Genomic DNA, 22371 nt, shown 5'->3' with positions numbered 1-22371 from the left:
CCCTCTCTGGGGGCGGAGGGGGCTGCAGGGCACTGGGGGTCTCCCCGGAGACCCCCCCGGCAGGGTCTGCTGCCTTCAGCCGTAACGGGGCCCTGCAGACAGAGACACTCCGTTTGCTTAAACGAAGCCAGATCAAATTAAGGTACCGTGTGCTGAAGCACCCTTCCGTGGCGCTGGGCCCCTGGTGCTCCCCGGGGCTGGGGGTGAGCGGGGCGTCGCAGAGCTCCCGCACGCAGCCGTGGGAACCGGGCTGGGGGGCGTGAGTTGGGGGGGGGACAGAAATTCCAGCCGTAGGCAATTTCCCCGAGTTTCTTGTGATTAGGAAGGGAAATAAAAGTTACAGAAATCAATTATGAAAAATTAAAAAACTACCCCAGGGCAATTTCGGTTTTTTGGTTTCAGCTTCTAATTTTTACGTTTTCCCTTCCCTCCCGGGTGCCCTAAAGCAGTAGTTTGAGCCGAGGGAAGATGTGCGGTGCTCAGGACCGAGCCCTCGGGCACGCCAGAGCTGACACCCGCCTCGTCCCGTGCGGGCTCTCGGGGAGCGGCAGGACGCCGCCGGTCTGCGCCAACCACACAGGCTTTGCCGCTCAGGTGCCGCAGCCACGCAAACCCTTGCAGCGTCCTCAGCACGGCGAACCCTGCTTCTGCTGCCGGCCCTCGCGGGGGACGGGGCAGCCTGTCCCATGCAGCTTCCCAGCACCTCGCAGCTCCCCCCGGGCCGGTTTGACTCCGGAGACTTCCGCGTCTGAGTTTCGCCATGCAGTTACACGGCGGGTCCATCCGTTTCCGTGCCGGACGTGTAACATCCAGTGCCCCGCTCGGTGGCCGCCCCCCACGAGCGGTCCCGCTGCCGTCAGGGGAGGAGGCACGTGGAGCTGCAACCGGAGCAGAGCAAGGTCTCGCCCCGGGGCTGAGCATCCCCATTGCAAAAAGGGCCTCCGGGAGACGCAGGAGGTGCACGGACAGACATACGTTTGTTTAGGCTAACGAGTGTTTACTTGCGACTACGTGTAATTTAAAGTAGTTACACCACGGAAAGGCCGTGCGGCAGCCAGGCAAGAGCTGCCAGAGCAAGGCCCCGCTGGGAGCCGGCAGCCCAGAACCGGGCAGCGCACATCGGCCCCCGCGCTCAGGCAAAGGGTAACAGGTCACATGTCTTCCAGTTGCTGAGTAAAGACGATCACTCCCTACAGGAAACTGATAACCTGCCTCTTAATAGAAATAGCCGGCATTCGCCAGGAGCCAGCCGGCGTCCCTCGGGGTTCAGGGTGGCCCTTCTCCCCCAAACCCCAGCCCCGGGGGGCTCTTTGCCGAGCTCCCGGCCGCCGGGCACCCCTTCGGCCGTGCACCTCAGCGGCCCGCAAAGCGACCCGCCTGCCTCAGCGAACACGCATCTGCTGTACAGCTCAACAGGAAACCATAGCCGAGATGATTAACGACTGCCCTTCGTTAACAACTAGTGCAGAACTCTCCCTTCCCTGTGCAATTTCTCTTCTGGGGCAGAACCAACCCGCACGCTCCAGCACTCGGGGAAGGATTCCCGCGGGACTCGGTCGGGGCTGGTGCTGCCCGGCTGCTCCCGACCCCGGCAGCTCCCTGCAGTCCGGGCGTCCGGCAGCGTGGTGGCAGGGCCGCTCGCAGGCAGCGCTCTGCGGAGGGAGGCTCTCCCACCCCGCCAAGCCCCTCGCGCCCATCCCTGCGCTCCTGCCGGCCGCCCCACGGCTCGCGGGCAGGGCTGCCCGTCAACGGTGCAATCCCGCAAACCCGCAGAGGTGGGGAGGACTTGGTCCTTCCCCCGAGGGAGGCAGCCGCGAGCGATGGGGACAGCCTGCGGTCTGCACCCAGCACAGCCAAACTGCTCCTGGCCTGGGCCCTCGCGCGCGACGACGACACAAAGAATAACGTGATAATATCAAGAACAACTCATACGGCACCATATGGCATAAGACACCACCATCACTGCACGACTACGTCTTCATAACAACAGTTGCTAGAGGTCGTACTCTGCTGTGGGAACGGCGATGAGCGCGGGACCGACACGACAGCACGGAGAGCCGGAGCCCCGGGAACGCTGAGCCAGGTTTAAACAGCCGAGCGGGGAAGCGCCGCGGCTCCCTGCAGGGCCGGGTCTGTGCGTGGGGGACACCCCTCCGCAGCGCGCCCCAGCCCTGGACAGCCTTGGGAAAAGCAAAAGCCAGAAAATGCGGGATAATTAAAACGGGGCGGGGGGGGAAGCCTCCAGCTCCCCTTCCACACGGGGCACAGGAGAGGGGGGGGCACAGCTTCGCGGGCCAGCAGAGCTGCGGTACTGCGGCACTGCGGCGGGGCAGCGGCAGGCACCGGGAGATGCTCCGGGCCGCTCAGGTTTGGTGTTGTACTTGAGATCTCCTTCCTCACCTCCTGCATCTGCTTGGAGGTAAAGAGGCTGAGAAAAATTAAAATGTTCCATTTTAAAGTACGATTTTAAATTGGATTTTGCATCTTCGTTCAGTGTGTAGTCAGTTCTCAGCATCACACAGAACAGCAGAAAAATGTTAAAATACTGGTAAGCATATTGTCGTCGTAAGAAACCCAGTTATTTTACAGGCTCCTTTATCCTGAGACATAACGGCCAGCACTCTCAGACCGTAGGTGACCCTAGGGTTTGTCCCCTCCACAAGCTGCCTGATTTTCACCGGTGCTGAGGAAGCCGCGTCTGACTGCCTGGGATGGCAGCTGGTGGCTGGAAACGGGGCCGCTGACTTAGTTGGCTGACCCTGGACTCAGAGCTGTAAACGGGGAAATCTGGTAACTGTATTTCCTCTTCCCTCCTGCCGCGCTCGCTTCCCTGTAAACCCCATTTTTAGAAATCCCGGTGCCTGGCTCCTGACACTGCCCGGCCAGCCGGTGCCTGCCCAGCCAGTCCTGCCTGGGGAGCCAGGGGCCGGGCACCCCTCGCCAGACCACCGTGGGTCGCGGCGGAGGGATGACCGGAGCCTCGCTGACCCCAGGGGCCGGCCCGTCTGCCCCGTCGCCGTTAGTTGGGCTAATGAAGGCTCTGACTGCTCCCTACAGACCGGCATCGCTGGGCAATACGCCCCACCGCCACCGCGGGACCGAAACGCAGAGAGCGCCTACGTCGGGTACCGCCATGTCGGGTACTGCCGCGCCAGGTCCCAACCGGCAGCGCTCACCGGGGTGGCCGCCGCGCCCGGCCAGCTCCTCGCCCCACAGCACCCTGGGGTGCAGCCCACGGTGGGGCCACGCACGCAGGGAGGGGGCAACGGGGAGCGCCGGCGGGCTCCGTGGGTGCAAAGGGACAGGCGGGAGCCCCGGTGCTCCTCGCTCGGGGGATCGTCCTGCCAAAGAACCCCCCGTCGTCGGAGGGTGCGGAGAGCAGGCGCAGAAAGAGGTTCGCCCGCACAGGGGCTTGGGGCTCTTCTCACCCAACACATCTCCGGAGAAACCTAATTCCGTTTCTTGTGGTGGTTGAACTTGAAAATCAAAGGAGCAAATCGTGTCGCACGGATGGGGACGACCATGGTTCAGCCTGGCTAATTTGGACTGGGCTTTGGCCCAAGGGGAATTAAATCGCTGACGTATTCTGAGAGCAATATAAACGCCTAGCTAAGGTACAAGCTATGTTGTGACCACCTCCTTCACGTTGTTCTTTACAAAAGGTAAAACTCAGTAAATATGAAAATACGCAAGCGGTGGAAATGAGGATCCACACTGAAGAACTTGCAAGTGACGATGAGCTGGAATTCAGAGCGGCTTTCTCGATCGGCCACGGCACTAAACGTTTGCTGAGCTATTGATAGCAACATATACAAAATAAGCAAAACCTCTGAAAATTAGCATTTCTAGTTCTAATTGGGAAGGAACAATAAAATTAAGAGATTTAGGGCATTCAGTGGAATGCTAAAATATGACCATATCTTAAAACATACTTAGTGGCATATTTATAAATGCAAAATATTTCAACTTTGCTGCTGCATGAATAGCATCCACAGAATTTGATAAATGCTTCTGCACTGCTAAATGTGCTTAAACCCTTTGATGAGCAGTGACAAGGGTGACTAAAAAGCATCTTTATATTATGGAAAATATTTTAGAGTGGGGTTGGTTTTTTTTTTTTTTTTTTTTAGAATTGTATCTGAAGAATGTTTAATTCGGTTTTGGGCACTTTTTAGACAATCATTTGGCACTTCAAGATTTAGGTTCTTAGGCACAATGCGACAAGGTGAGTTTGGCCAGTCCTTCACCGTGCATCCTGTAGAGCAGCTGGAACTCTGCAGGCAGCTGGTGGGACTCCTGCCACTTGGTCGTGAACTTTGTTCCCTTCTTATCATAGTAGTGGTACGGGAGGTCCTCCCTCGTGTGGGGGTCGAACCCAAAGGGCCAGAATCCGTACAAGTGAATCTCTTCACAGATGGCAGAAGCGAGGGTATACATGAGAATACCTGTGCTCAGCCGCTTGGGTGACAAGTGTTTGTTCTTCCAGTACCTGCGAAAAAAATAAAGGCACGTTAGTCTGGGGTGCAAGTAGTGCCCCAGGTTTGCTGGAAGGGAAAAATGTGCTGCCTGGAGAGCAGACAGCCCGCATAGGGCCCAGACTCTTCAGGTCAGTCTGCAACGGCCGGGAGTGCAAAGCAACCTTAGCAGCACTCTGCTCGCCAGGCTCTTGTGGTCCCCTGCCGAACGTTTCTGGGTTTGAACCAGGAAAGGTAGTGCCTTACCCAGAAAAGCACGATTCACTGCCTCCTGTCACACCTGCATTTGCTAAAGAGGTGGCAACCTCATCCTCCTTTGATTTATTGCAGCTTGCCTTGGAGCACGCTGCCGCTGCCTGTCGGCATCCCCATTTGCTCGCCGAGAGGAGCGCGCTCTTCCCTAAGCGGCGCTTTGCTCATGCAGCGTCTCCCTCAGCTCCCCCGCGCTCCCCCCGGCTCTGCGGAAGCGGCGGCAGGAGCGGAGCCCGGTCACGGACCGTGCCCCGGTGCCAACCGCCAACCCACCTCCGCTGCGCCGGGTATCGCTCGGGAAGGAGGTAACCGAGGTACTTCCTGAGGCACTAACAAACTGCTTTTGCTCTACGAGCAACCAGAAGCGGGTCCTGACTTGCCAGAGAGCGCCTACCAGATCAGGCGTGAACAGAGAACCAGCGAGAGCTGGGTCTGTACGGCGAGAGGGAGGTGTTTTGGCAGGTTACGTGCAAGGCAAAAATACTCACCTGTTAACGTGCTGCATTATATTGCCTGGCCAAGCCAACTGGACCTTTAGCTGCCCTCTGTGCTCAACAAAGAAGTCAACCAGCGTTCTCGTGACCGTTGCTGAGGTGTGGAAGAAAAAAGCGGGGATCCAAAGAATGGCCCCATCGAGCTTCTTCAAACTTAAAAAGAAGTTGTTGCGATCCTGAATGGTCAAAAGATTGTTGTAATACTTTTCCAGGATGCTGGGGTTGAAGGTTGTAAGATTGGTTTTCCTTCCAACATCTTTTTGGAAAGCCTCGGTTGGAGCAAAATTGCAACGAAAAACAAAATCGGACTTATCTATTTCTTGCCCGCACTGACTCCCGGTCAGGATCCCGCTATTTCCAACCACGGCGCAGATGTTGTAATGCTTGTTCAGGATCGGCGACACGTCGGGAAGCAGCGATCTGAAGTTATTGCTGATAGAGAAAACATACTTATGGCTGGAATAATCGTAATGCATCAGCTGTCCAATCCGAACGCTATTCTTGGTCAAAGAGAAATTTTTTATCACATCGACATGCTGAAGGATTTCTTGCCTAAAAGAAAACAGAAAAAGAAAAGAAAACATGGAGTTATATTTCCCCTGTTTCGGCGGTAGAGAGGTTTTCTTTCCAGCTAGACTAACAGTTTTGTATTTTTTTTTTAATGCAGTACTTTCCTGAGCAATGTGGTGCAATGGCTTTTAAATTAATATAAGTAGATAGGAATTACGGAGCTGGATCACCTGGAGCTCCGCTTGGCTTTCCTGACACAAGCTAAGGATGCGTCCGTGTCTCTTGGAACAGCGTCGGGATTAAAATATTGGATTCTCTGTGTAAGTCCGGGGCGCGCAGCTCTGGGTACCCCGCCACCGTGCCGAGGGGTGGTGCGCGGCACAGTTCTGTTCGTGCTGCGATACAGGCCTGCTGGGTCGGTTTCTGCTCGCGCCCTCCCCGTGCACGTCACGCTTGGAACTGGCCCGCGGATCTTTGGTAACGATGGGTGTCATCGTTAAAAAAAAAAACAAAAACCCACCAAAAAACCCCCAAGCGGTCCAGGATATTCAGCTGAATTAACGGGAGGTGACTTTTAAATACATGCATTTTTTGTGTTCTCATTGAGGAGCTTTGAATCGCAAAAACGAGTGACAGTCGCTGCCTCCATTTATGCAAATATAATTCCTTGATGTCCTATCTGGGCAAGCACGCCAGCATTTTTACAAGGGTTACTAGGGATACTTAAAAACTGAACAAAACCAACCCTGCTCAGGAATTTCCTTAGCAGGGCATAAAATTAGGAAAACCAATATCCCTTTATTTGCTCATGTTTATGGAAAACAAACACCTTTCTTCCAGCTCGCATCCTCCGACGTCTAAGCATTAATGGGGTCCCACCGGGTGCCCTAATTATGGGTTATGGCTAACGGACAAGTGCAAAGGCGGATCCTGAGGCATTAGCTAAATTCATCGGAGGGGTGGCACAGAGACAGACTTAGGAAGGACGAGCGGTGGTGCCAGGAATGAAGCAATACCGAGGGTGGCCACTGTCACTGCGCCCGGGAGGTCCCGGGGAAGGGATGGGGCGGGCAAAGCGCCATCTCCTCCCTGCGGCCCTCGGCTCCTTCGGGGCAGCGGGCAGCGCTGGCCGGCACTGGAAGGGCATTACTCGTCCTGCTGTGATGGAGAGTGACCAGAGGGGAGGAGGGAAGCCCGAGCCCTGCCCGCCAGCACCGAGGGGTGCAGCAGCCCCATCCTGGCTCTGGCAGGCCACAGAGCGACAGGGCTGGGTGGCTGCTTCTCAGGCGGGGGAGTCACAAGACGGTCTCTGAAACAGCAGGCATCTGTCAGCACAAAATCACAGTCCAAGATGGCAGCAGCTGTCTTAAATGGGCAAAGGTTTTTATTTTCTTTTATAGAAATTTTTTTATATATATATAAAAAAGTAAAAAATATATATATATAAAGTGTATAAAGTATATCACATATATGTATGAGTAAAGCAAATAAATAAAAGAGGCTGGCCAGGCACCACCAAGTTCACGTCACAGTGAGAAAACTGAAAGCACATTCTACTTCCCATTAAGTGCGGAGCAGCTTCGAGGAAGCTGAAGGGACCGAGAAACCCTTTCCGTTGCCGCAGAGCAGGAAGGTCAGCGCAACCCGCAGCGAGGAGGCAGAAGGGGACGCACAAGGAGGGTGTCCCTGGTGGGGGGCTCCACAGCCCCCATCCGAACCCTGCTCTCTGCCCGCCCCTCGGCCGGAGGAAGAAGGGGGCAGAGCAGCACTGCACCCGCTCACAGCTGCCGTTAGCTGGGCGTGCTTTGGCCTCCACGAACGCCGTATGTCGTGGCTGTTACAGTCCGATTCATTTCCAGTTTTAAAGCCCCAGCCATTTATCTTGAAGTAATGACAATTTCACTTGCACCTCGGGAAACTGGGTCACATTCTGTTTGGTAAAATAACGTGTGTTGCAGCTTGGTGTCCTGCTTTGAAATAATCAATTCTTCCAAGATAGCTGTAACCATCTGGGGAAATGCTCTGATTCAGCCTTTGTCTCTTACCGCTGGCAAATTACTCAGAGCTCCGAGTATTTAGCAGTCCCTGATTGTATTTTCTTGAATCCCGGGGGGAAAGGGACAACCTCGGGGAGGGCGAGGAGGGGAGGCGCGGGCGCAGCGCCCTGCGCAGGCTCACCTCTGATGTGCGAACGCGGTCCGGTTGAAGGCCCACTTGGAGGGCTTCTCCTGCAGCTCGTGGCTCAGGGAGTTCGTAATGGGGACGAACGAGGGGTCCAGGAACTTCAGCGCGAACTGGGACCTGGGAACAAGCGCACAGACCCACGCAGATACACACCCCCCCCCACAGACATGCACACACACGCAGACACACGCAGACACACGCACAGACACATGCAGATACACACACACACAAACACAGACACACGCAGAGACACACGCAGACACACACACACACACAGAGACACACGCAGACACACACGCAGACACACGCAGACACACGCAGACACACACACACACACAGACACACGCAGACACACGCAGACACACACACACGCAGGCACACACACACACACACACAGAGAGACACACAGACACACACACATACACACACACACACAGACCCGCAGCCCGTTACTGGCCATGCCCGGCCCGACCCCCGTGTCGGCCGGTATCAGCACCGCGGACAGCGCCCGCCGCACCGCTCCCCGCCGGGCTGTGCCGGGCCGTGCCGGGCCGCGCCGGGCTGTGCCGGGCCAATACCGGGCTGTGCCGGGCCAATACCGGGCTGTGCTGGGCCGTGCCGGGCTGTGCCGGGCCAATACCGGGCTGTGCCGGGCTGTACCGGGCCCTGCCGGGCCGATACCGGGCTGTGCCGGGCTGTGCCGGGCTGTGCCGGGCTGTACCGGGCCGTGCCGGGCTGTGCCGGGCCAATACCGGGCTGTGCCGGGCCAATACCGGGCTGTGCTGGGCCGTGCCGGGCTGTGCCGGGCCAATACCGGGCTGTGCCGGGCTGTACCGGGCCCTGCCGGGCCGATACCGGGCTGTGCCGGGCTGTGCCGGGCTGTGCCGGGCTGTACCGGGCCGTGCCGGGCTGTGCCGGGCCAATACCGGGCTGTGCCGGGCCGTACCGGGCCGATATCGGGCTGTGCCGGGCTGTGCCGGGCCGTGTCCGGCCGATACCGGGCTGTGCCGGGCTGTGCCGGGCCGTGCCGGGCCGATACCGGGATGTGCCGGGCCGGGCCGGGATGTACCGGGCTGTGCCAGGCCGTGCTGGGCCCTACCGGGCCCTACCGGGCTGTGCCGGACCGTGCTGGGCCGATACCGGGCCGTGCCATCCCGTGCTGTGCCGGGCCGTGCCGGGCCGATACCAGCCGTGCCATCCCGGGCTGTGCCGGGCCGTGCCGGGCCGATACCAGCCGTGCCATCCCGGGCTGTGCCGGGCCGTGCCGGGCCGGGTGGCGCGGGGCCGCTCCCCACCTTTCAGCACCCCCGGGGTATTGCGGTTCCCACGCCCGGCCCGCCTCCCCCCCCCCCCGGTACCGCGGTCCCCCGGGGGACCCTCCCGCTCCCCGCCGGCCCGGGACACCCCCGCGGGGCGCGGAGCACGGCCGGGGCTGGCCGCGGGGACAGGCTGCCGGGCGCGGGGGGAGCCGCATCCCCGCTGCGGGCCAGGGGCTGCGCCGAGCGCTCGGGCCGCGGGGCCTTCCCGGGCCCGCCGAGCCGGGTCTCCCCGGGAACAGCACGGGAGGCAGCGGGGCCGGCGGGGGGGCGGAAGGGAAGGGATGGGAAGGGATGGGAAGGGATGGGAAGGGAAGGGAAGGGCGGACCGCCGTCGCCGAGCCGTGCCGTGCCGTGCCCAGCCGGGCCGGCCATTCCGAGCCGCGCCGGGCCGCGCCCTCACCTGAATCCCGCGTGGAACATGTACATGCGGGGCCCCCCCGGGCCGGCGGCGCGGGGCGCGCCGAAGATGTTGTCCTTCTTGAGCGAGACGTAGCTGATGAGGGAGAGGATGAGCAGCGCGACGCTGAGCATCACCAGCCCCAGCACGCTGGCCACCCGCACCATCTTGCAGCTCCTCATGCCGGGAGGCGGCCCCGCGGCTGGGCGTGTGCGGGGGGGGGCTGCCGCGGGGCTACATGGGGGGCGGCGGGCGCGGGACGGCGGCGGGGACGGGGCCGGCACCGCCGGCAGCGGGAGAGAAAATGGAGGGACCGAGCGGCGGCGCGATGAAATGGCAGCCGGGAGCGGCCGCCCCGCCGTCCCGGCCCCCGCAACCCCGGCAGCGCCGCCGTGCCCCCCCCCCCCACCCCCCCGGCCTGTCCCCCGACAGCCCCTGTGTGCCCCCCGACAGCCCCGGTACCCCCCCGACAGCTCCGATGTACCCCCCCGACAGCCCCCGTAACCCCCAACAGCCCCAATGTACCCCCCCGACAGCCCTGCTGTACCCCCCCGACAGCCCCGAGGTACCCCCCCGACAGCCCTGCTGTACCCCCCCGACAGCCCTGCTGTACCCCCCCAACAGCCCCAATGTACCCCCCCGACAGCCCCGATGTACCCCCCCGACAGCCCTGCTGTACCCCCCCGACAGCCCCAATGTACCCCCCCGACAGCCCCAGCGTGCCCCCCAACAGTCCCAGGCTTCATCCGCAACAGCTCCAGGGGTCCCCCCCAGCAGCGCTGGGTCACGACTTGGCATCCCTCGTGTGCCCTCCCTGACATCCCCGAGGTGCCCCGACAGCCCTGGGGTGCCCAGCAATGACCCCCCGACAGCCCCAGTGCCCCCCAAGCCCTGTGGGCGCATGTGGGGGCTGAGCGCGGCTGCAAGCCGTGCCGCTGCCTGAGCCACGGGGAGCCGGGGCCGCTTGGGACCCCGCGCCTTCGCTGGGGGACCAGTGTCTGGGTGGGTGCACAATGTCCCCCGCTCCCCAGCACGGGGCCGCGGGGCTGCGGCATTTCCCTGTTAACACTATAGATCACCGTGCGGCACGTGCAGCACTGCGAGAGTCCACGCCGCAGCCTGCACCTGGGCAGTGCGGAACCTGAAGCTGGCTCAGGAGACCCCTCGATCTTTAAAAGCCTGGTGTCAGGGCACGCTACCACCTGAAAGAACCCTGCCGGTAATTAAACCGCCCCATAAATCACACAGTAAATTTCATGCGAACTCCAAGAGAGCCTGACTTCTGTAATCTGAGGAATGTCTCTTATGAACGTGACTTCTGCATGCTGCAATACTTTCAGTGTTTCTTCAAGCTACCTTTTTTTCCTTATAAAGCTCGCCCCCATAGACAGCTCTGCCTCTGAGCCCTGAGTTCATAGAAGTGCCTTATAAATAATAAATATTGTCTTTGTAGCACCATCCTTGCTCTGGGCTATATCCTACAAGCTCTCCATGCATGAAGCTCTCTTTGAAGAGGACGAACATGAGGAGCTTGCAGGGTTGGGTTTTACGTCACAGCGTGGTTCTTCAGCCTTCGGTGGGAGTTTGGCCTGAGTACAGCCCGGAGGTCTATATCCTGTTCATGTGGGATACTTGTGGCTTTGGTGGGGAGAGAAATGGATGGAAATGTAGGAAATAACACTGTTTTGACACAGGAGATGATAGGGTTTTTACATGACTTTTACATGGTTTCTGTTGTCGTCCACCCAGTGCTTGGTATCCCCAGCTTCGGCATGTCCACCCGGGTGACCCAGGATATACCATCCACAACTTTTTGCCTTTAGATAATTTGGAAATCAATTCTATAATACTTAACATTGTCTCGCGCAGTTTCTGTCCCTGTGTCCTGGGGCTGGGTATAAACCCCGCAGTAGGACTGTACGCCCCTCGCCTCGTACGCCTTCCCACTTTTCTGGCGCTCCTCAGGCAGAAGAACTCCCAGCCGTGGGGTTTCGTACAAAACTCCCAAGTGCCCGTGTGAAAGTCCACGAGAGAGCAGAGCGTTTATAGCCCACCGGGACAAGCGAGGCTTCTCGCCTCCCGCAGCTGGCCCTGCCGCGTCCTGGAGCACTCGAAACGTGTCGCCCGGCGGTCGGGCACAGGCTGCGAGGGGGTTGGGGGCTTTTCATCACCAGTGGGTGAGCAGCACGGGGAGGCTACGCACTGTCCTACCACGCTGCCTAGGCAGAGCTTTGATGCTCGGAGAGGGATGTGTTGGCAACGGCAGGACTGCGGGAGGAGCAGCAGCGCTCCTGTGTCGCTGCTGCTGGGGACGGCTCGGCCGGAACAGCCCGGAGCCGGAGGAAGGAGGTGGATGGCACGCCAACCCCGGCTTTGGGCCCGCTTTGCCCTCAGTCCCGCCCAACCTCTCTGGTGCAAATGAGATCCGAGAGGGCATTGGCAAGAAATGTTTAAAAGCCGTGCCGTGTGCCGCAGCCGCTCTCCTTTTGACCCCGTCGTGCGCCCCAGCCCCGGCAGCGCCGTCCCCGGTGCCTGCGCACGCCGACAAGTTGCAGTGGAAACAAAGGCAGTTCTTGCTTCAGATTCTTCAGAGATAGCAATATGTCAGGAGCCCCTGGAGAGGCTGAAAGTAAATGAATCAGTGCTAGAAAGTGAAGGATATCATCCGCGCTGAATGGTGAAAAGGAGTCCTGAACAGTATCTTCATTGATTTTCCTGTAATTGACACAGAAGCTCGGCTCGCCGGAGGCTGCGGGCGAGAGGAGTGGGGAGGCCCAGGTACAGAGCTCCCTGCCCCGCATCCTGGGAACGCTTCTCCTCAGTTAGGTGCCTTATTGTTTGTGCGAAGCTGTGCAAGAGGCGGTGGGTTGGGAAGCCGGCGTTTTCACTGTTCGCAGGGTGTTTTGCAAGCTGCGTTGAAGACAAGGGGCAGAGAAGGACGTGTCCCGTGCCTTCACGTCACCAGCTGCTTCCCGCCACCCCTGCAAGAGCGGAGAAAGCCCCGGCGTGCGGGTTACACCGAGTCCTTGGCTGGCAACAAATGCCCGTCCTTCAGTGAGCATGTTCACTAGAAAATACAGCAGTGGCACACAGTAGGGAATTTGTAGGAATTACTCTTTAGATTATATTTGAGGATCTCCAAGGAGGAATGTGCCCTCATGTGAAACCTCTCCCCCTGCAGCTGCAGTGCCCAGCGGAGGTGACAGACCTGCTCCCCGGGCGCTCGACGGGCACCCTGCCCCGCCGGCCGGCACCGGGGCAGGGGATGTCTGAAAGGAGATGTCACCGCCGGCCCAGAGCGACTTGCAGTAAGGGGCGAGAGCTCTTTCCAGTGGCTCTGACGCGCTGCGCATGCTTGGCCCCGACGAGGCGGTGCTGGATTGCCCCGCAGCCGACGCGTGCCTGGCCGGCGCTGGGTGGAGTGTTCCTCCAGACCTCTTTCAAGTCACGACAAAATCAAATCTGCTGCAGCAAAACCCCAGCCGGCCGCGGCTTCCCTCCCGAAGGAGGAGGGCGGCCGGCGGGGCTGGCAGCGCAGACCTCCTGCGGCCATCCCGGGCAGGCAGGGCTGGCACCGCCGGCGCAGCCCCAGGGCTGCTCGCGGTAACGAGAAATGGAGCCTGCGGTGGGTGCGGAGAGCTGGTTGGCGATAAGAAAACACCCTCCAGCAGATGGATGTGACGGGACTTTTACCCACGTTGGAAAAGAAATGCGTTTGAAACAGGGACGGGGATTCAACCGGCCGGAGCAGAGGAGAGATGGCGTTTCAGTGGAGGAGAAGCGCAGCTGCATCACATGAAAGAAGCCAGGAGCATCGGTTCGCTTTCAAGCCCGACCGAGGAAACACCCGTTGGGTCGGGTGGGCGCTTAGGAAAGGTTCCCACTTTTTGCCTTATTCATGGAAATGGGACACGGTCTTTTTAACTCTACAGGCAAGTCGTGCTTTGAAGACTTACCCCTGCTGAAATCAACCTTTTCCAGGCTATCTTTGTGGTTTCCTTCTCTCCTTTGAAGCTGGTGTTTAGGGTCTCCAAGCATAAGAGGGGTCTCGGTCTGACCGACTGCACCCAAAAGAGTTTTCAAGTCTCTTTTAAACCAGGTGCTTGTCAGCCTGCCGGTGCGCGAACATCTCTGAATTTATTACGAGGAGCATCCTCCCTCCTCAACTGCCTTTAGCAGCCAAGGCTGCTGGTTTGCCGCGTCTCCACTTGTACTGCAAATGCGTTCCCCGGGGAAGGTGGTGAGGAGCGAGCCACCTGCGGCTCCCGTCACGCTGCCGTGCTAACGAACCACCCTCTCCCCAAGTCTTCCAGCGGTTGCAGCAGCCCACAGAGGCAGGAGCCAGCTGCAAAGAGAGCGGCACGGGGACGGCACCGCGGCGGGTGCTCGAGCCCTGCTCCTCGCTCCGGCGGGGACACCCAGAGCCCGACCTGGGGCTGTCGTGGCAGGGGGACACCTGAAATGGGGTGGGCATCCCACGGGCTTTGCCGCCTGTGCCCTGGCAGGGACATTGCACCAGCCATGGGCCAGAACAGCAGCAGAGGATGCCCGCAAAAATTGCTGGTTAGTGGCTGGATGAGAGCTGGACCCGGACTGGACCCAGGCAGGACCCGGGCTGGACCGAGGCAGGACCCCGGCGGGACCCCGTCCGTCTCAGCACCCAGCCCCTGCGCTTTCCCTGAGTCACTCCCCTGCACGAAGGCCCCGAGGTTTGTGCTGATGCAGCGCCGGGGTAGCTAAATGCTTTGTTGAATGCCTGCCCGAGTGTGCCTAAGTGCTTTCAGCCTGGGTGGCTGCTGAATTGGGTTTCCTGGGACAATTATTTTGATCATAAGTACCCAAAGTCTGCTCGAGTCCTTTTCTAAGTGCTTAAGTTATTTTGTTTTAAAAATCTGGCACTGCATCCCTATACCTGCGGTCAGACCAGTCCCAGATATGTATTTATTTTAATTATATTTGCAAAAACGCTTGCTGGACATAAAGGGCATGCGCCTTTTTCTGACTTTACTACGCACAGTATCTGCTTTCAGCCTTTGAGCCCTCGCCTTTCTGGCAGCCCCAGGAGCCTGCTGCCCACCCCCCTGCCCCGGGCACAGGCTGCTTGCATCCCACCGGGAACACGCGGGAATTCGGCCCCAAGCCTCAGCGGGAAGCAACGTCAAAAGGCAGGAATAATCCTGGTGTGCCAACGGGGAGGGAGCGGAGCGCGTGCAGCTACCTCCTCCGCTCAGTGCTGCTATAAACGCAAGACGAGGGTTAGTTAAGCGGGGCTTCGCAAGCCTGGCAGGCGAGAGTTGGGCAGAAGCGACAGCCCTGCGATGGGGGGAAGCTCCCGCGCACGCAGGGGATGGGAGCAGAAAGGCTGCAGGCGTTTGCAGCCCTGTGGTGGGCTCCATCTCCTCATCCCCACCTCCGGCATGAGAACAAGGCACGCCGCTGGAGGCGGTGCGGGCAGGCAGGCAGGCAGGGAAGCTGCCTGTGCCCAGCCGGCCGCTGCCTGTGACAGCCGAAGCAGGTTCCGGGGGACTCTGGGGAACAGGGAGACAACTGCCCTCGGTCTGGGGAACTCGCCAGCTCCCAGATTATTCTTCACACTTCACCTAGTTAAACCACCAGGAATTCAGGAAAGCCTTCAGGATTTAAGCTAGTCATCTCTTTAATAGTTTGCTGTGGTTCAGACCAGCTCGTTTGTGGCACTGCACTGGAAGTTTCCCATGCTGATTACTGCACCTCCTTCCCAAAGCAAAGCAGAAGGCTCCCAGGGAGAAGAACGCGAGTGCTCCCATGCCAGAACCTCCTCCCTGGAGGGGAGCAAGAGGCAGCCAGCCCAGCCGTGCCCCGGCCCCGCTCTGCGGCTCGCTGCAGCAATGCACGGCACCGCAGCGGCACACGGCACTGAAGGGCTGCACGGCTCTGCAGGGCTGCACAGCAACGCATGGCATTGCAGCGATGCACGGCGCTGCAGCGATGCACGGCGCTACAGTGACACATGCACTGCAGTGACGCACGGCGCTGCAGTGACGCACGGCACTGCAGTGATGCTCGGTGTTGCCACTCGCCCGAGCTGCTGCTGTGGACGCTGTCCTCTGCCCCCCGTGCAAAGCCCCGTGGGCTGGCACATGGCCATGGCCCTCGGGGACGTGTCTGACTGTCTGCGTGGGCCTGACCTCACCAAGGACGAACGGCTCTACTATGGAAAATACTAATGAAAGGGCTACAGCTGGGAAAAGTACGGGAGCGATTAGTGGTGTGCATACAGCTGAGCTTCCTGCAGATTACTTGTATTTAGACCTAATCCTCTGCATTGAAAAAAATCCCAAATCTCTTCATTTTTTTATGGCGTGATTATCATAGACTCCGGAATGATTGTGTAAAAATTAATCCTGGGGGATGAGATCGGTTTTGGAGCTGCAGTGTGGTGCTGGCCAGACGTATAAGAAGCTGGTAAACAAGCCATGCCCGGAGTGAGGGAGTTAAGCTCCGCCAAGGGTCCCTTGGTTTCGGTCGCTTGGGGTGGGCGCAGGAGCGGCGGTTTCGGGGTGCAGGGTTTCCCTGGGGGCTGCAGAGTGGGCGGGGGGCTGCGGCGGCAAAGAGCCATGCCGCCAGGAGGACGGGCAGCCAGCGCTCCTGCGCTGAATGCGGCGTTGAGTCGGGCTGGTGACCCCGGCTGGTGGCCCTCGCCCCCTCCCGGAGAGCTTTGCCTTTTGGTAGGGCAAGCGTCTCGGAAGGGACCTGGCCTCGCTGGCAGCGTCAGAGGAGCCTCGGGGCCGCCCGGGTCCCCCAGGCACCGCCGGCCGCCGCGGGCACCGCCGCCAGTTGGGCCGCTCTCCGGGCCGAGCCGTGCGGTCGTCCCCGGGGCTCCGGTTCAAAAAGGTGCTTAAGCCCAGCATTAGGAGCGCGCGCTGTCCTGCTGCCAGGCGTGATGGATCTGTAACTATTCTGAAGCGATCCATGAATATTGCATGTGGATCCACTTATCGGAGCCTCCGCTGCATGGATGCCTGGCTCTGCTTTAATAGGCGGCTGTCAGGAAATGCGGGCGAGGGAGGAAGAGCTCCGGAGAAGCCCTTTTGCTGTTTGTTGGGAGGGGAGCAGGAGGGACGGGGGGTGACCCCTCGTGCGGAGCCGGGGGGATGCGGGCAGGCGCGGAGTGCTCCCGGCCCCTCTGAACCTCTTTCCCCTGCAGCCGGTTGAGTCCCAGCCCTAAAGCGCGCCGTGCACGGGTTTGGGAGGGCTGCCTGCCGGCGCGGCCCGGGGCGGGAGCGGGGGGCCGGGGAGCACCCCCCTGCCTGGAGCCGGGGGAGAGCAGGGACGCGGGGTGCCGGCTTGGCCCCCGCCGCCGGCAGTGATTTACTCCGTGACATTTAGTCATGAGTTGGAGGTTGTGCCTTGGGTTAATTTTACGCATTAATCAACAAGAGAGGGACCAGTTTATTTTTACGGAGATGGCCACAATTCCGCTCCCTTTTACACCGCACGTCTCCATTGATTTCATTAGGATCCGCCAGGCAGAAACGAGAGTGGAACTTGGCCCTCTTAATTAAGACGACTGTTGCTAAAGGCAGAATGATGGAAAATAATTAACCCTGTAAAAAACACGCGATGCTGAGAAGGAGAAATACATAATTTAGGAATCAGGAGGCTGTTATGCAATATTAATTGCAGACAGCATGTCTGAACAGCACGACATACCGAGACTCGTGCTGCTCGGCACAAAGCCGCTGAAGACGGCCAATTCCGCTCTTGACGTCGAATGGAGAGCCCCAAAGACGCATCTGCAGAGTAATCGGCCGCCACGGCAGGGTGGGGGGCGGCTGCGTTTGGGGGAGCAGGGGGCTGCCCGGCTCTGCCCCCGCCTCTGCCGGCCAGGAGAGCCCAGCGCCCCGCGGCACGGGGGGCTCGTGTCTCCCCCACACGGGTCTCTGCGGGGCAGGGACAAATGCACGGCCGCCGCTGGTGGAGGCTCAACCAATTCCATTAATTAAAGTTCTAATTGTGCTAAGGGAGCTTTGACCTCCTAGGAGGACCCTTGCCCTTCTTCGCAAAGAAAATCGGATTATTCCTACCAGTGCTGATTGTCAGTGCCTTCTTTGCTGCTAAAACATTCTCTCTACTTCCTAATCAAATGACTTAAAAAGGCCAAATATGGAACTTTCAACAGCAATAACAAATACGCCTATTTATTTAAACAGGCACAAGAAATAGTAATTCAATAGGCAATTTCTAGCGAAGGCTATAAATGAATGCAAACAGAAGGTCCACTTGTCTCTGATGATGCTTTAAGGGTTGGATACTGGATTTAAAAGCTCCTCCAGCGCTTTCTTTTTAACACAAAAGCATTACTTAGGAACCAGAGAAACGCCTTAGAGATTGGGATTGTTCGTCACGCCGGGGATGGGGATACCGGCGGCGAGTAGCTGGATAATATCAGGAGGAGGACAACACCACGGCTACGCGGCAGACGGGCCAGGAGCATAAATACATTCGTGCATCGTACAGACCAGCGGCAAACGAGCACCGGGGGGGTCTGGGAGCCCTGGGGGGCCGTGGCCGTGGGTGCAGCACCCGCATCCTGCCGGCGGCAGCAATGAATGAGGCAGGGCACGGAGGGGCTGTGGGGGGGCTGTGGGGCAGCTGTGGGGCACGGTGGGGCTGTGGGGGGGCTGTGGGGCACGGCGAGGCTGTGGGGGGGGGCACGGGAACCGCAGGATCCCGTCGCTTGCTCTGCCGCTCTTTTCACGCGAGAGCTCGCAGGGGCTCCATGCGTCATGCGCGTACCTGAGCTATGAACCGCGTCACTGCCACGCTGCTTCATCACTTGGCCTGGCCGTTATTTCATCATCGGTGAAACTTTCTTATCGCATTGGCTCCGATGTTTTACACTCAAAGGCAGCTCCATAATTGTGGGAAGGGAAGATATTGGTGAAAAGTCAATTAGTGCTCATTTCCCGTATCATTGTCATTAATGGCAAAACTGGTAATCAGGCATCCTGGCTCCCACGTGCCTCCTGCGTACAGGGAAAAGGTGGAGGATGTGACTAGCGCAGGGTGCAGATGTACGTAAACCAACAAGAAGATCCTCAGTGACTTAAAACCTCGCCACTGTTAAGTCGGTGGGCTTCAGGGGCTGCATCGGGACCGTTGAGCAATTTCATCTGATGAAACTCTGCACTCCTCCGCTGCCTTATGCGCTCCAGCCCAGAGAAGAACATGACGTCTTTTATCTCAACCTCCACAGCCACCCCAACCTGGAGTTCCCCAGGTTTATGTTTTGCCGGCCCGCCAGAAGAAGACATCCTATTTTAGGGTCACCCTTCTCGGTCCCCACGGCAGGGACAGGTACAAGGTTGGTCGGAGCCAGCAGCAGGTGCGTGAGGAGGACCTGTGCGATATGCAGTCATCTTAACAAGGTGTCAGCAATTATTCACGATAATGAAGGAACACGATTATGAAATTGCTTCCAAGACAGCATAACTTGTCTTAGCGACTCCCTTTGCCAAGCCCTCCTGCTGCCGGCCATGCCGTCGGGCAGCAGCTTTGAGGAAGCCGTGATGCCCCATCCGGGGAAGGCGCCGGGTCCCTCAGGCGGCGCAGAGCGAGGGGGTTTTGAACTCGCCGGCACCGAAGGCGCCGCGCTGGTCTTTGATGAGGCAGCGGGTGTTTCTGCAGGCTCCTGGGCGGCTCCTGTGATTGTTCCCCACCTTTTCGTTTACGTTCATGAATAAGAGGCCAAACTTCAACCAGCAGAGATGTAGCCGTACAATTAAAACATTACCTATTATTTTCCACAACTTGTAACAAATTATTTATGGTAGTTTTATAGCAGGGGTAAGTGCAAAGGTGAGATAAAGCAGACACCGAGGTTTGTGGCGTTGGTGAGTCAGGAGGACTTTGGAGCTGAGGCCGGCGCTGGCTCAATGCCTCGGGAGCCCTCACGTCCCCAGTGCTGAGGTGTACCCGGAGGACACCATCCCTCGCCCACCGACGGGCGCCACGCTCCCCGGGATGCCAGCGAGACCCGCGGCTCCTCCGCAGAGGGGACCCCCCGCCATCCCGGCACACGCAGGGGCTGCGCGGCTGCTCCGGGCGAGGGTGCGGTGGCGGCGCGCAGAGCCGGGCGAGGGAGCGGGTGGCTCGGCGTGGTCGGCGGAAGAGGCACGGCGGTGCTGAGCCCCGGGCCCCGCGCCGAGCCCGTCCCAGCAGCCCCCTCCCCGGGCAGGGCTGTGCGTCCCATCGGGTGGCACGCGCTCCCTCTGTCCTGCGGCCTCCTTTTCTTAAACACTAAATCAAGGGATTATTTCTTAAATGACTGTAATTTTATTTTCCAGTCCTAGCTAATGAGCTGTTTGTGTAATGAATCATAAATTACTTAGAGCAAGATCTTTCTTTTACTTAGAACGGGTAAAAAAATCGGTGGCGTCTCCAGCCTGCGCCCGCCGTGCCCACACGGCAGCGGATTTTTCCAGCTGAAGCACAGATATGTGCGAGCCCTAATTTTGCAGATAAACAGCTTCTATTTCATTAAATGAGCTCTGCACAGAATGTTTGTCTTCGTTATTTCCAGAAAATTAATTCACAGAGTTTAATCTGTTTAGCATCTGATTAATGGGATTTTTAATCACCCATAATAATGATAATAAAAGGCTTAAAGTAATAACCGAGGAAAAGGTGTGTATTTGTCTTTGCTATTCCCATTGTCCTGACAGTCGTCAGTGCCGCACAATAACTCCTGATATTTGGCATTGTTTCTTTCGGATCTATTGATCAGGTGAAAAAACCAGACCTTGTTTGAATCTGATTCATTTAACCATTTTTGTAAAATTACCTGTTATCAGGAGAGGTAGTTTTGAAGCAAGCATTTCAGTCTCCTCGAGTCGAGATACATCTGTACCGTTCGCTCCTGTGACACAAATACCATTAAGCCCATGTCTCCAATAATTAAATGCCTGCCGCGTGACATCCGAAATCATATTTGTTGTCAGCTATGGCACAGGGTACAATAGTGATGTATTGTAGCGTAAATTTAACGTAAGAGTAACCGCTCTGCGGCGAAGCCGCTTGCCTCTGGAACCTTACGTGGGTGTGTATTTGACTTTTATTTTGTCACCCTCTAAAAAGCGGGTGCAGTGTGGTACGCCAGAGCGCCGGCGCCATTAGGGGTCCCGCCGTGCGGCGAGGCTGCCGGGAGCAGCTGAAATCAACCGCAGCGCGTTGCGGACGGGCACAGGGCCTGTCTTTCACCTTTGAGGGATTTCACTCGTTTCCTAAATCCTTTGTTGCACAACGGCCAGGGCCGGGATGGCCACCGCGGTGGCTGCCAGGAGGGGCTGGGGACAGCCCAGGGCTTGGCTCTGCCTTCCCCCAGCCCCTTCCCGTGCCCCTGTGGGATGATCCTGCTCCCCGTGGGATGGCCCTGCTCCCCATGGGATGGTCCCTTCCCGTGTCCCCCTGGGATGGCCCCTTCCCGTGTCCCCGTGGGATGGCCCCGCTCCCCGTGGGATGGCCCCTTCCCGTGTCCCCGTGGGATGGCCCCGCTTCCCCGCCCTTGCCGCCCCGTGCTCCCGGCTGGCCCCTTCCCTCTCGCCAGGCCGTTCCGGTGCCGCACGGCGTGGACGGGCTGAAGCTCTTCAAGCGCTAGTGCCCATCAGGCTTTGTCTGCCCGGCGCAGACGGGAGTGACTGCTTGAGAGATGCGCTTATTTTTAATATTTATTTCCATGTTTTTTAAAGGAAAAGATTGTTTTCAGAGGGTCGATCATTCTCCTGTAGATGAAGCACGGTGCAGGAATGCCAGTGAAATGCAGAACTGATGGAAAGACGTACAAAGCACCTGGGTCACCGGCGCTGGCAATCGGGGTGCTGCCCTGGCTGGGACAGCCTTCGCCTCCCAAACGGAGAAACTGCGGGGTTTTTCTGTCTGGCGGAGACTTGGAGCCGTGTATTTTTGGCCGTGGCAGGGTGAGCCGGAGGTCAGGGTGCGAGCGCAGCCCGCTGCACTTTCCGGGCAGGAATCAATACCCCTGCCCAGCCGCCGCGCAGGCACCGAGTGGGCGGCGTGGGGAGCGACGCGGGGAGGCGTGTGCTGAGAGCGGTGAAAGGCATCCTCTGCCTCTCACCCAGCTCCTTCCCACTCCCGGCCTGAAATTGGAAGGAAACGGATCGATTTTTTACTCTTTTCGGGGTGAGGGGAAATTGCAGAATGAAGATGACTTGAAAGAATGAGATGGATGGGAGTAACTGGAGCTCATCCTCCACGGGGGAGAAAAATGCAGCACAAATGATGGTGTTAGCTATCCATCCTTCAGTCGGGGGTTTAGACGGCGGTCCATCACGGCAGGGCCCGAGCGCGGGATGAGTCTGGGCTCCGCTAATGCAGGTGCCTCTGCAACCTCAATAATCCACTGCCAGCAAATATTTCCAAATGGTACAAATTCTAAAATCCCCGTGGGGGAAGTGGGTGACTGTTCCCGGCCCCCTGGTGCTCCCGCAGCGTGTCGGTGTCTGTGGCCAGGCTGTCACCCCGGCAGCGAGGGGACGGGCCCAGGGGTTCGTAAGGACTTGTGCTGGGGGAGCTGTTACAACCCCATGCCGAATCGCTTTCCTCCGTTCAGCCCGGGCTGGAGGGGGGGATGAAAAGGGCCACAGAAGTTCGGGAGGGCACTCGCCACCCCCGCAGCATGGCCGGCCAGCCCAACCGCTTTCCCAGCAGCGGTTCCAACAAACCACGACCATCAGCTGTGC

The 22371-nt window shown here is 58.7% G+C and overlaps 1 protein-coding gene across 1 annotated transcript; it reads right to left on the bottom strand.

Annotated features, from left to right (window-relative positions):
- Nucleotides 1-4108: 4108 nt before the first annotated feature.
- On the bottom strand, nt 4109-9990 carry ST8SIA3 (ST8 alpha-N-acetyl-neuraminide alpha-2,8-sialyltransferase 3). Its single transcript, XM_075739796.1, has 4 exons — nt 9635-9990; nt 7910-8032; nt 5216-5773; nt 4109-4489 (listed from the first exon to the last, which is right to left on the bottom strand). The coding sequence occupies exons 1-4, from the start codon at nt 9811-9813 to the stop codon at nt 4207-4209; spliced, it is 1143 nt and encodes a 380-aa protein (XP_075595911.1). The 5' UTR covers nt 9814-9990; the 3' UTR covers nt 4109-4206.
- Nucleotides 9991-22371: the final 12381 nt, after the last annotated feature.

This window comes from Balearica regulorum, chromosome Z, assembly GCF_011004875.1.
Source record: "Balearica regulorum gibbericeps isolate bBalReg1 chromosome Z, bBalReg1.pri, whole genome shotgun sequence".
Classification (NCBI taxonomy): domain Eukaryota; kingdom Metazoa; phylum Chordata; class Aves; order Gruiformes; family Gruidae; genus Balearica; species Balearica regulorum.
Note: the sequence above shows the minus strand (reverse complement) of the source record. Positions and strands in the feature narration are given on the sequence as shown.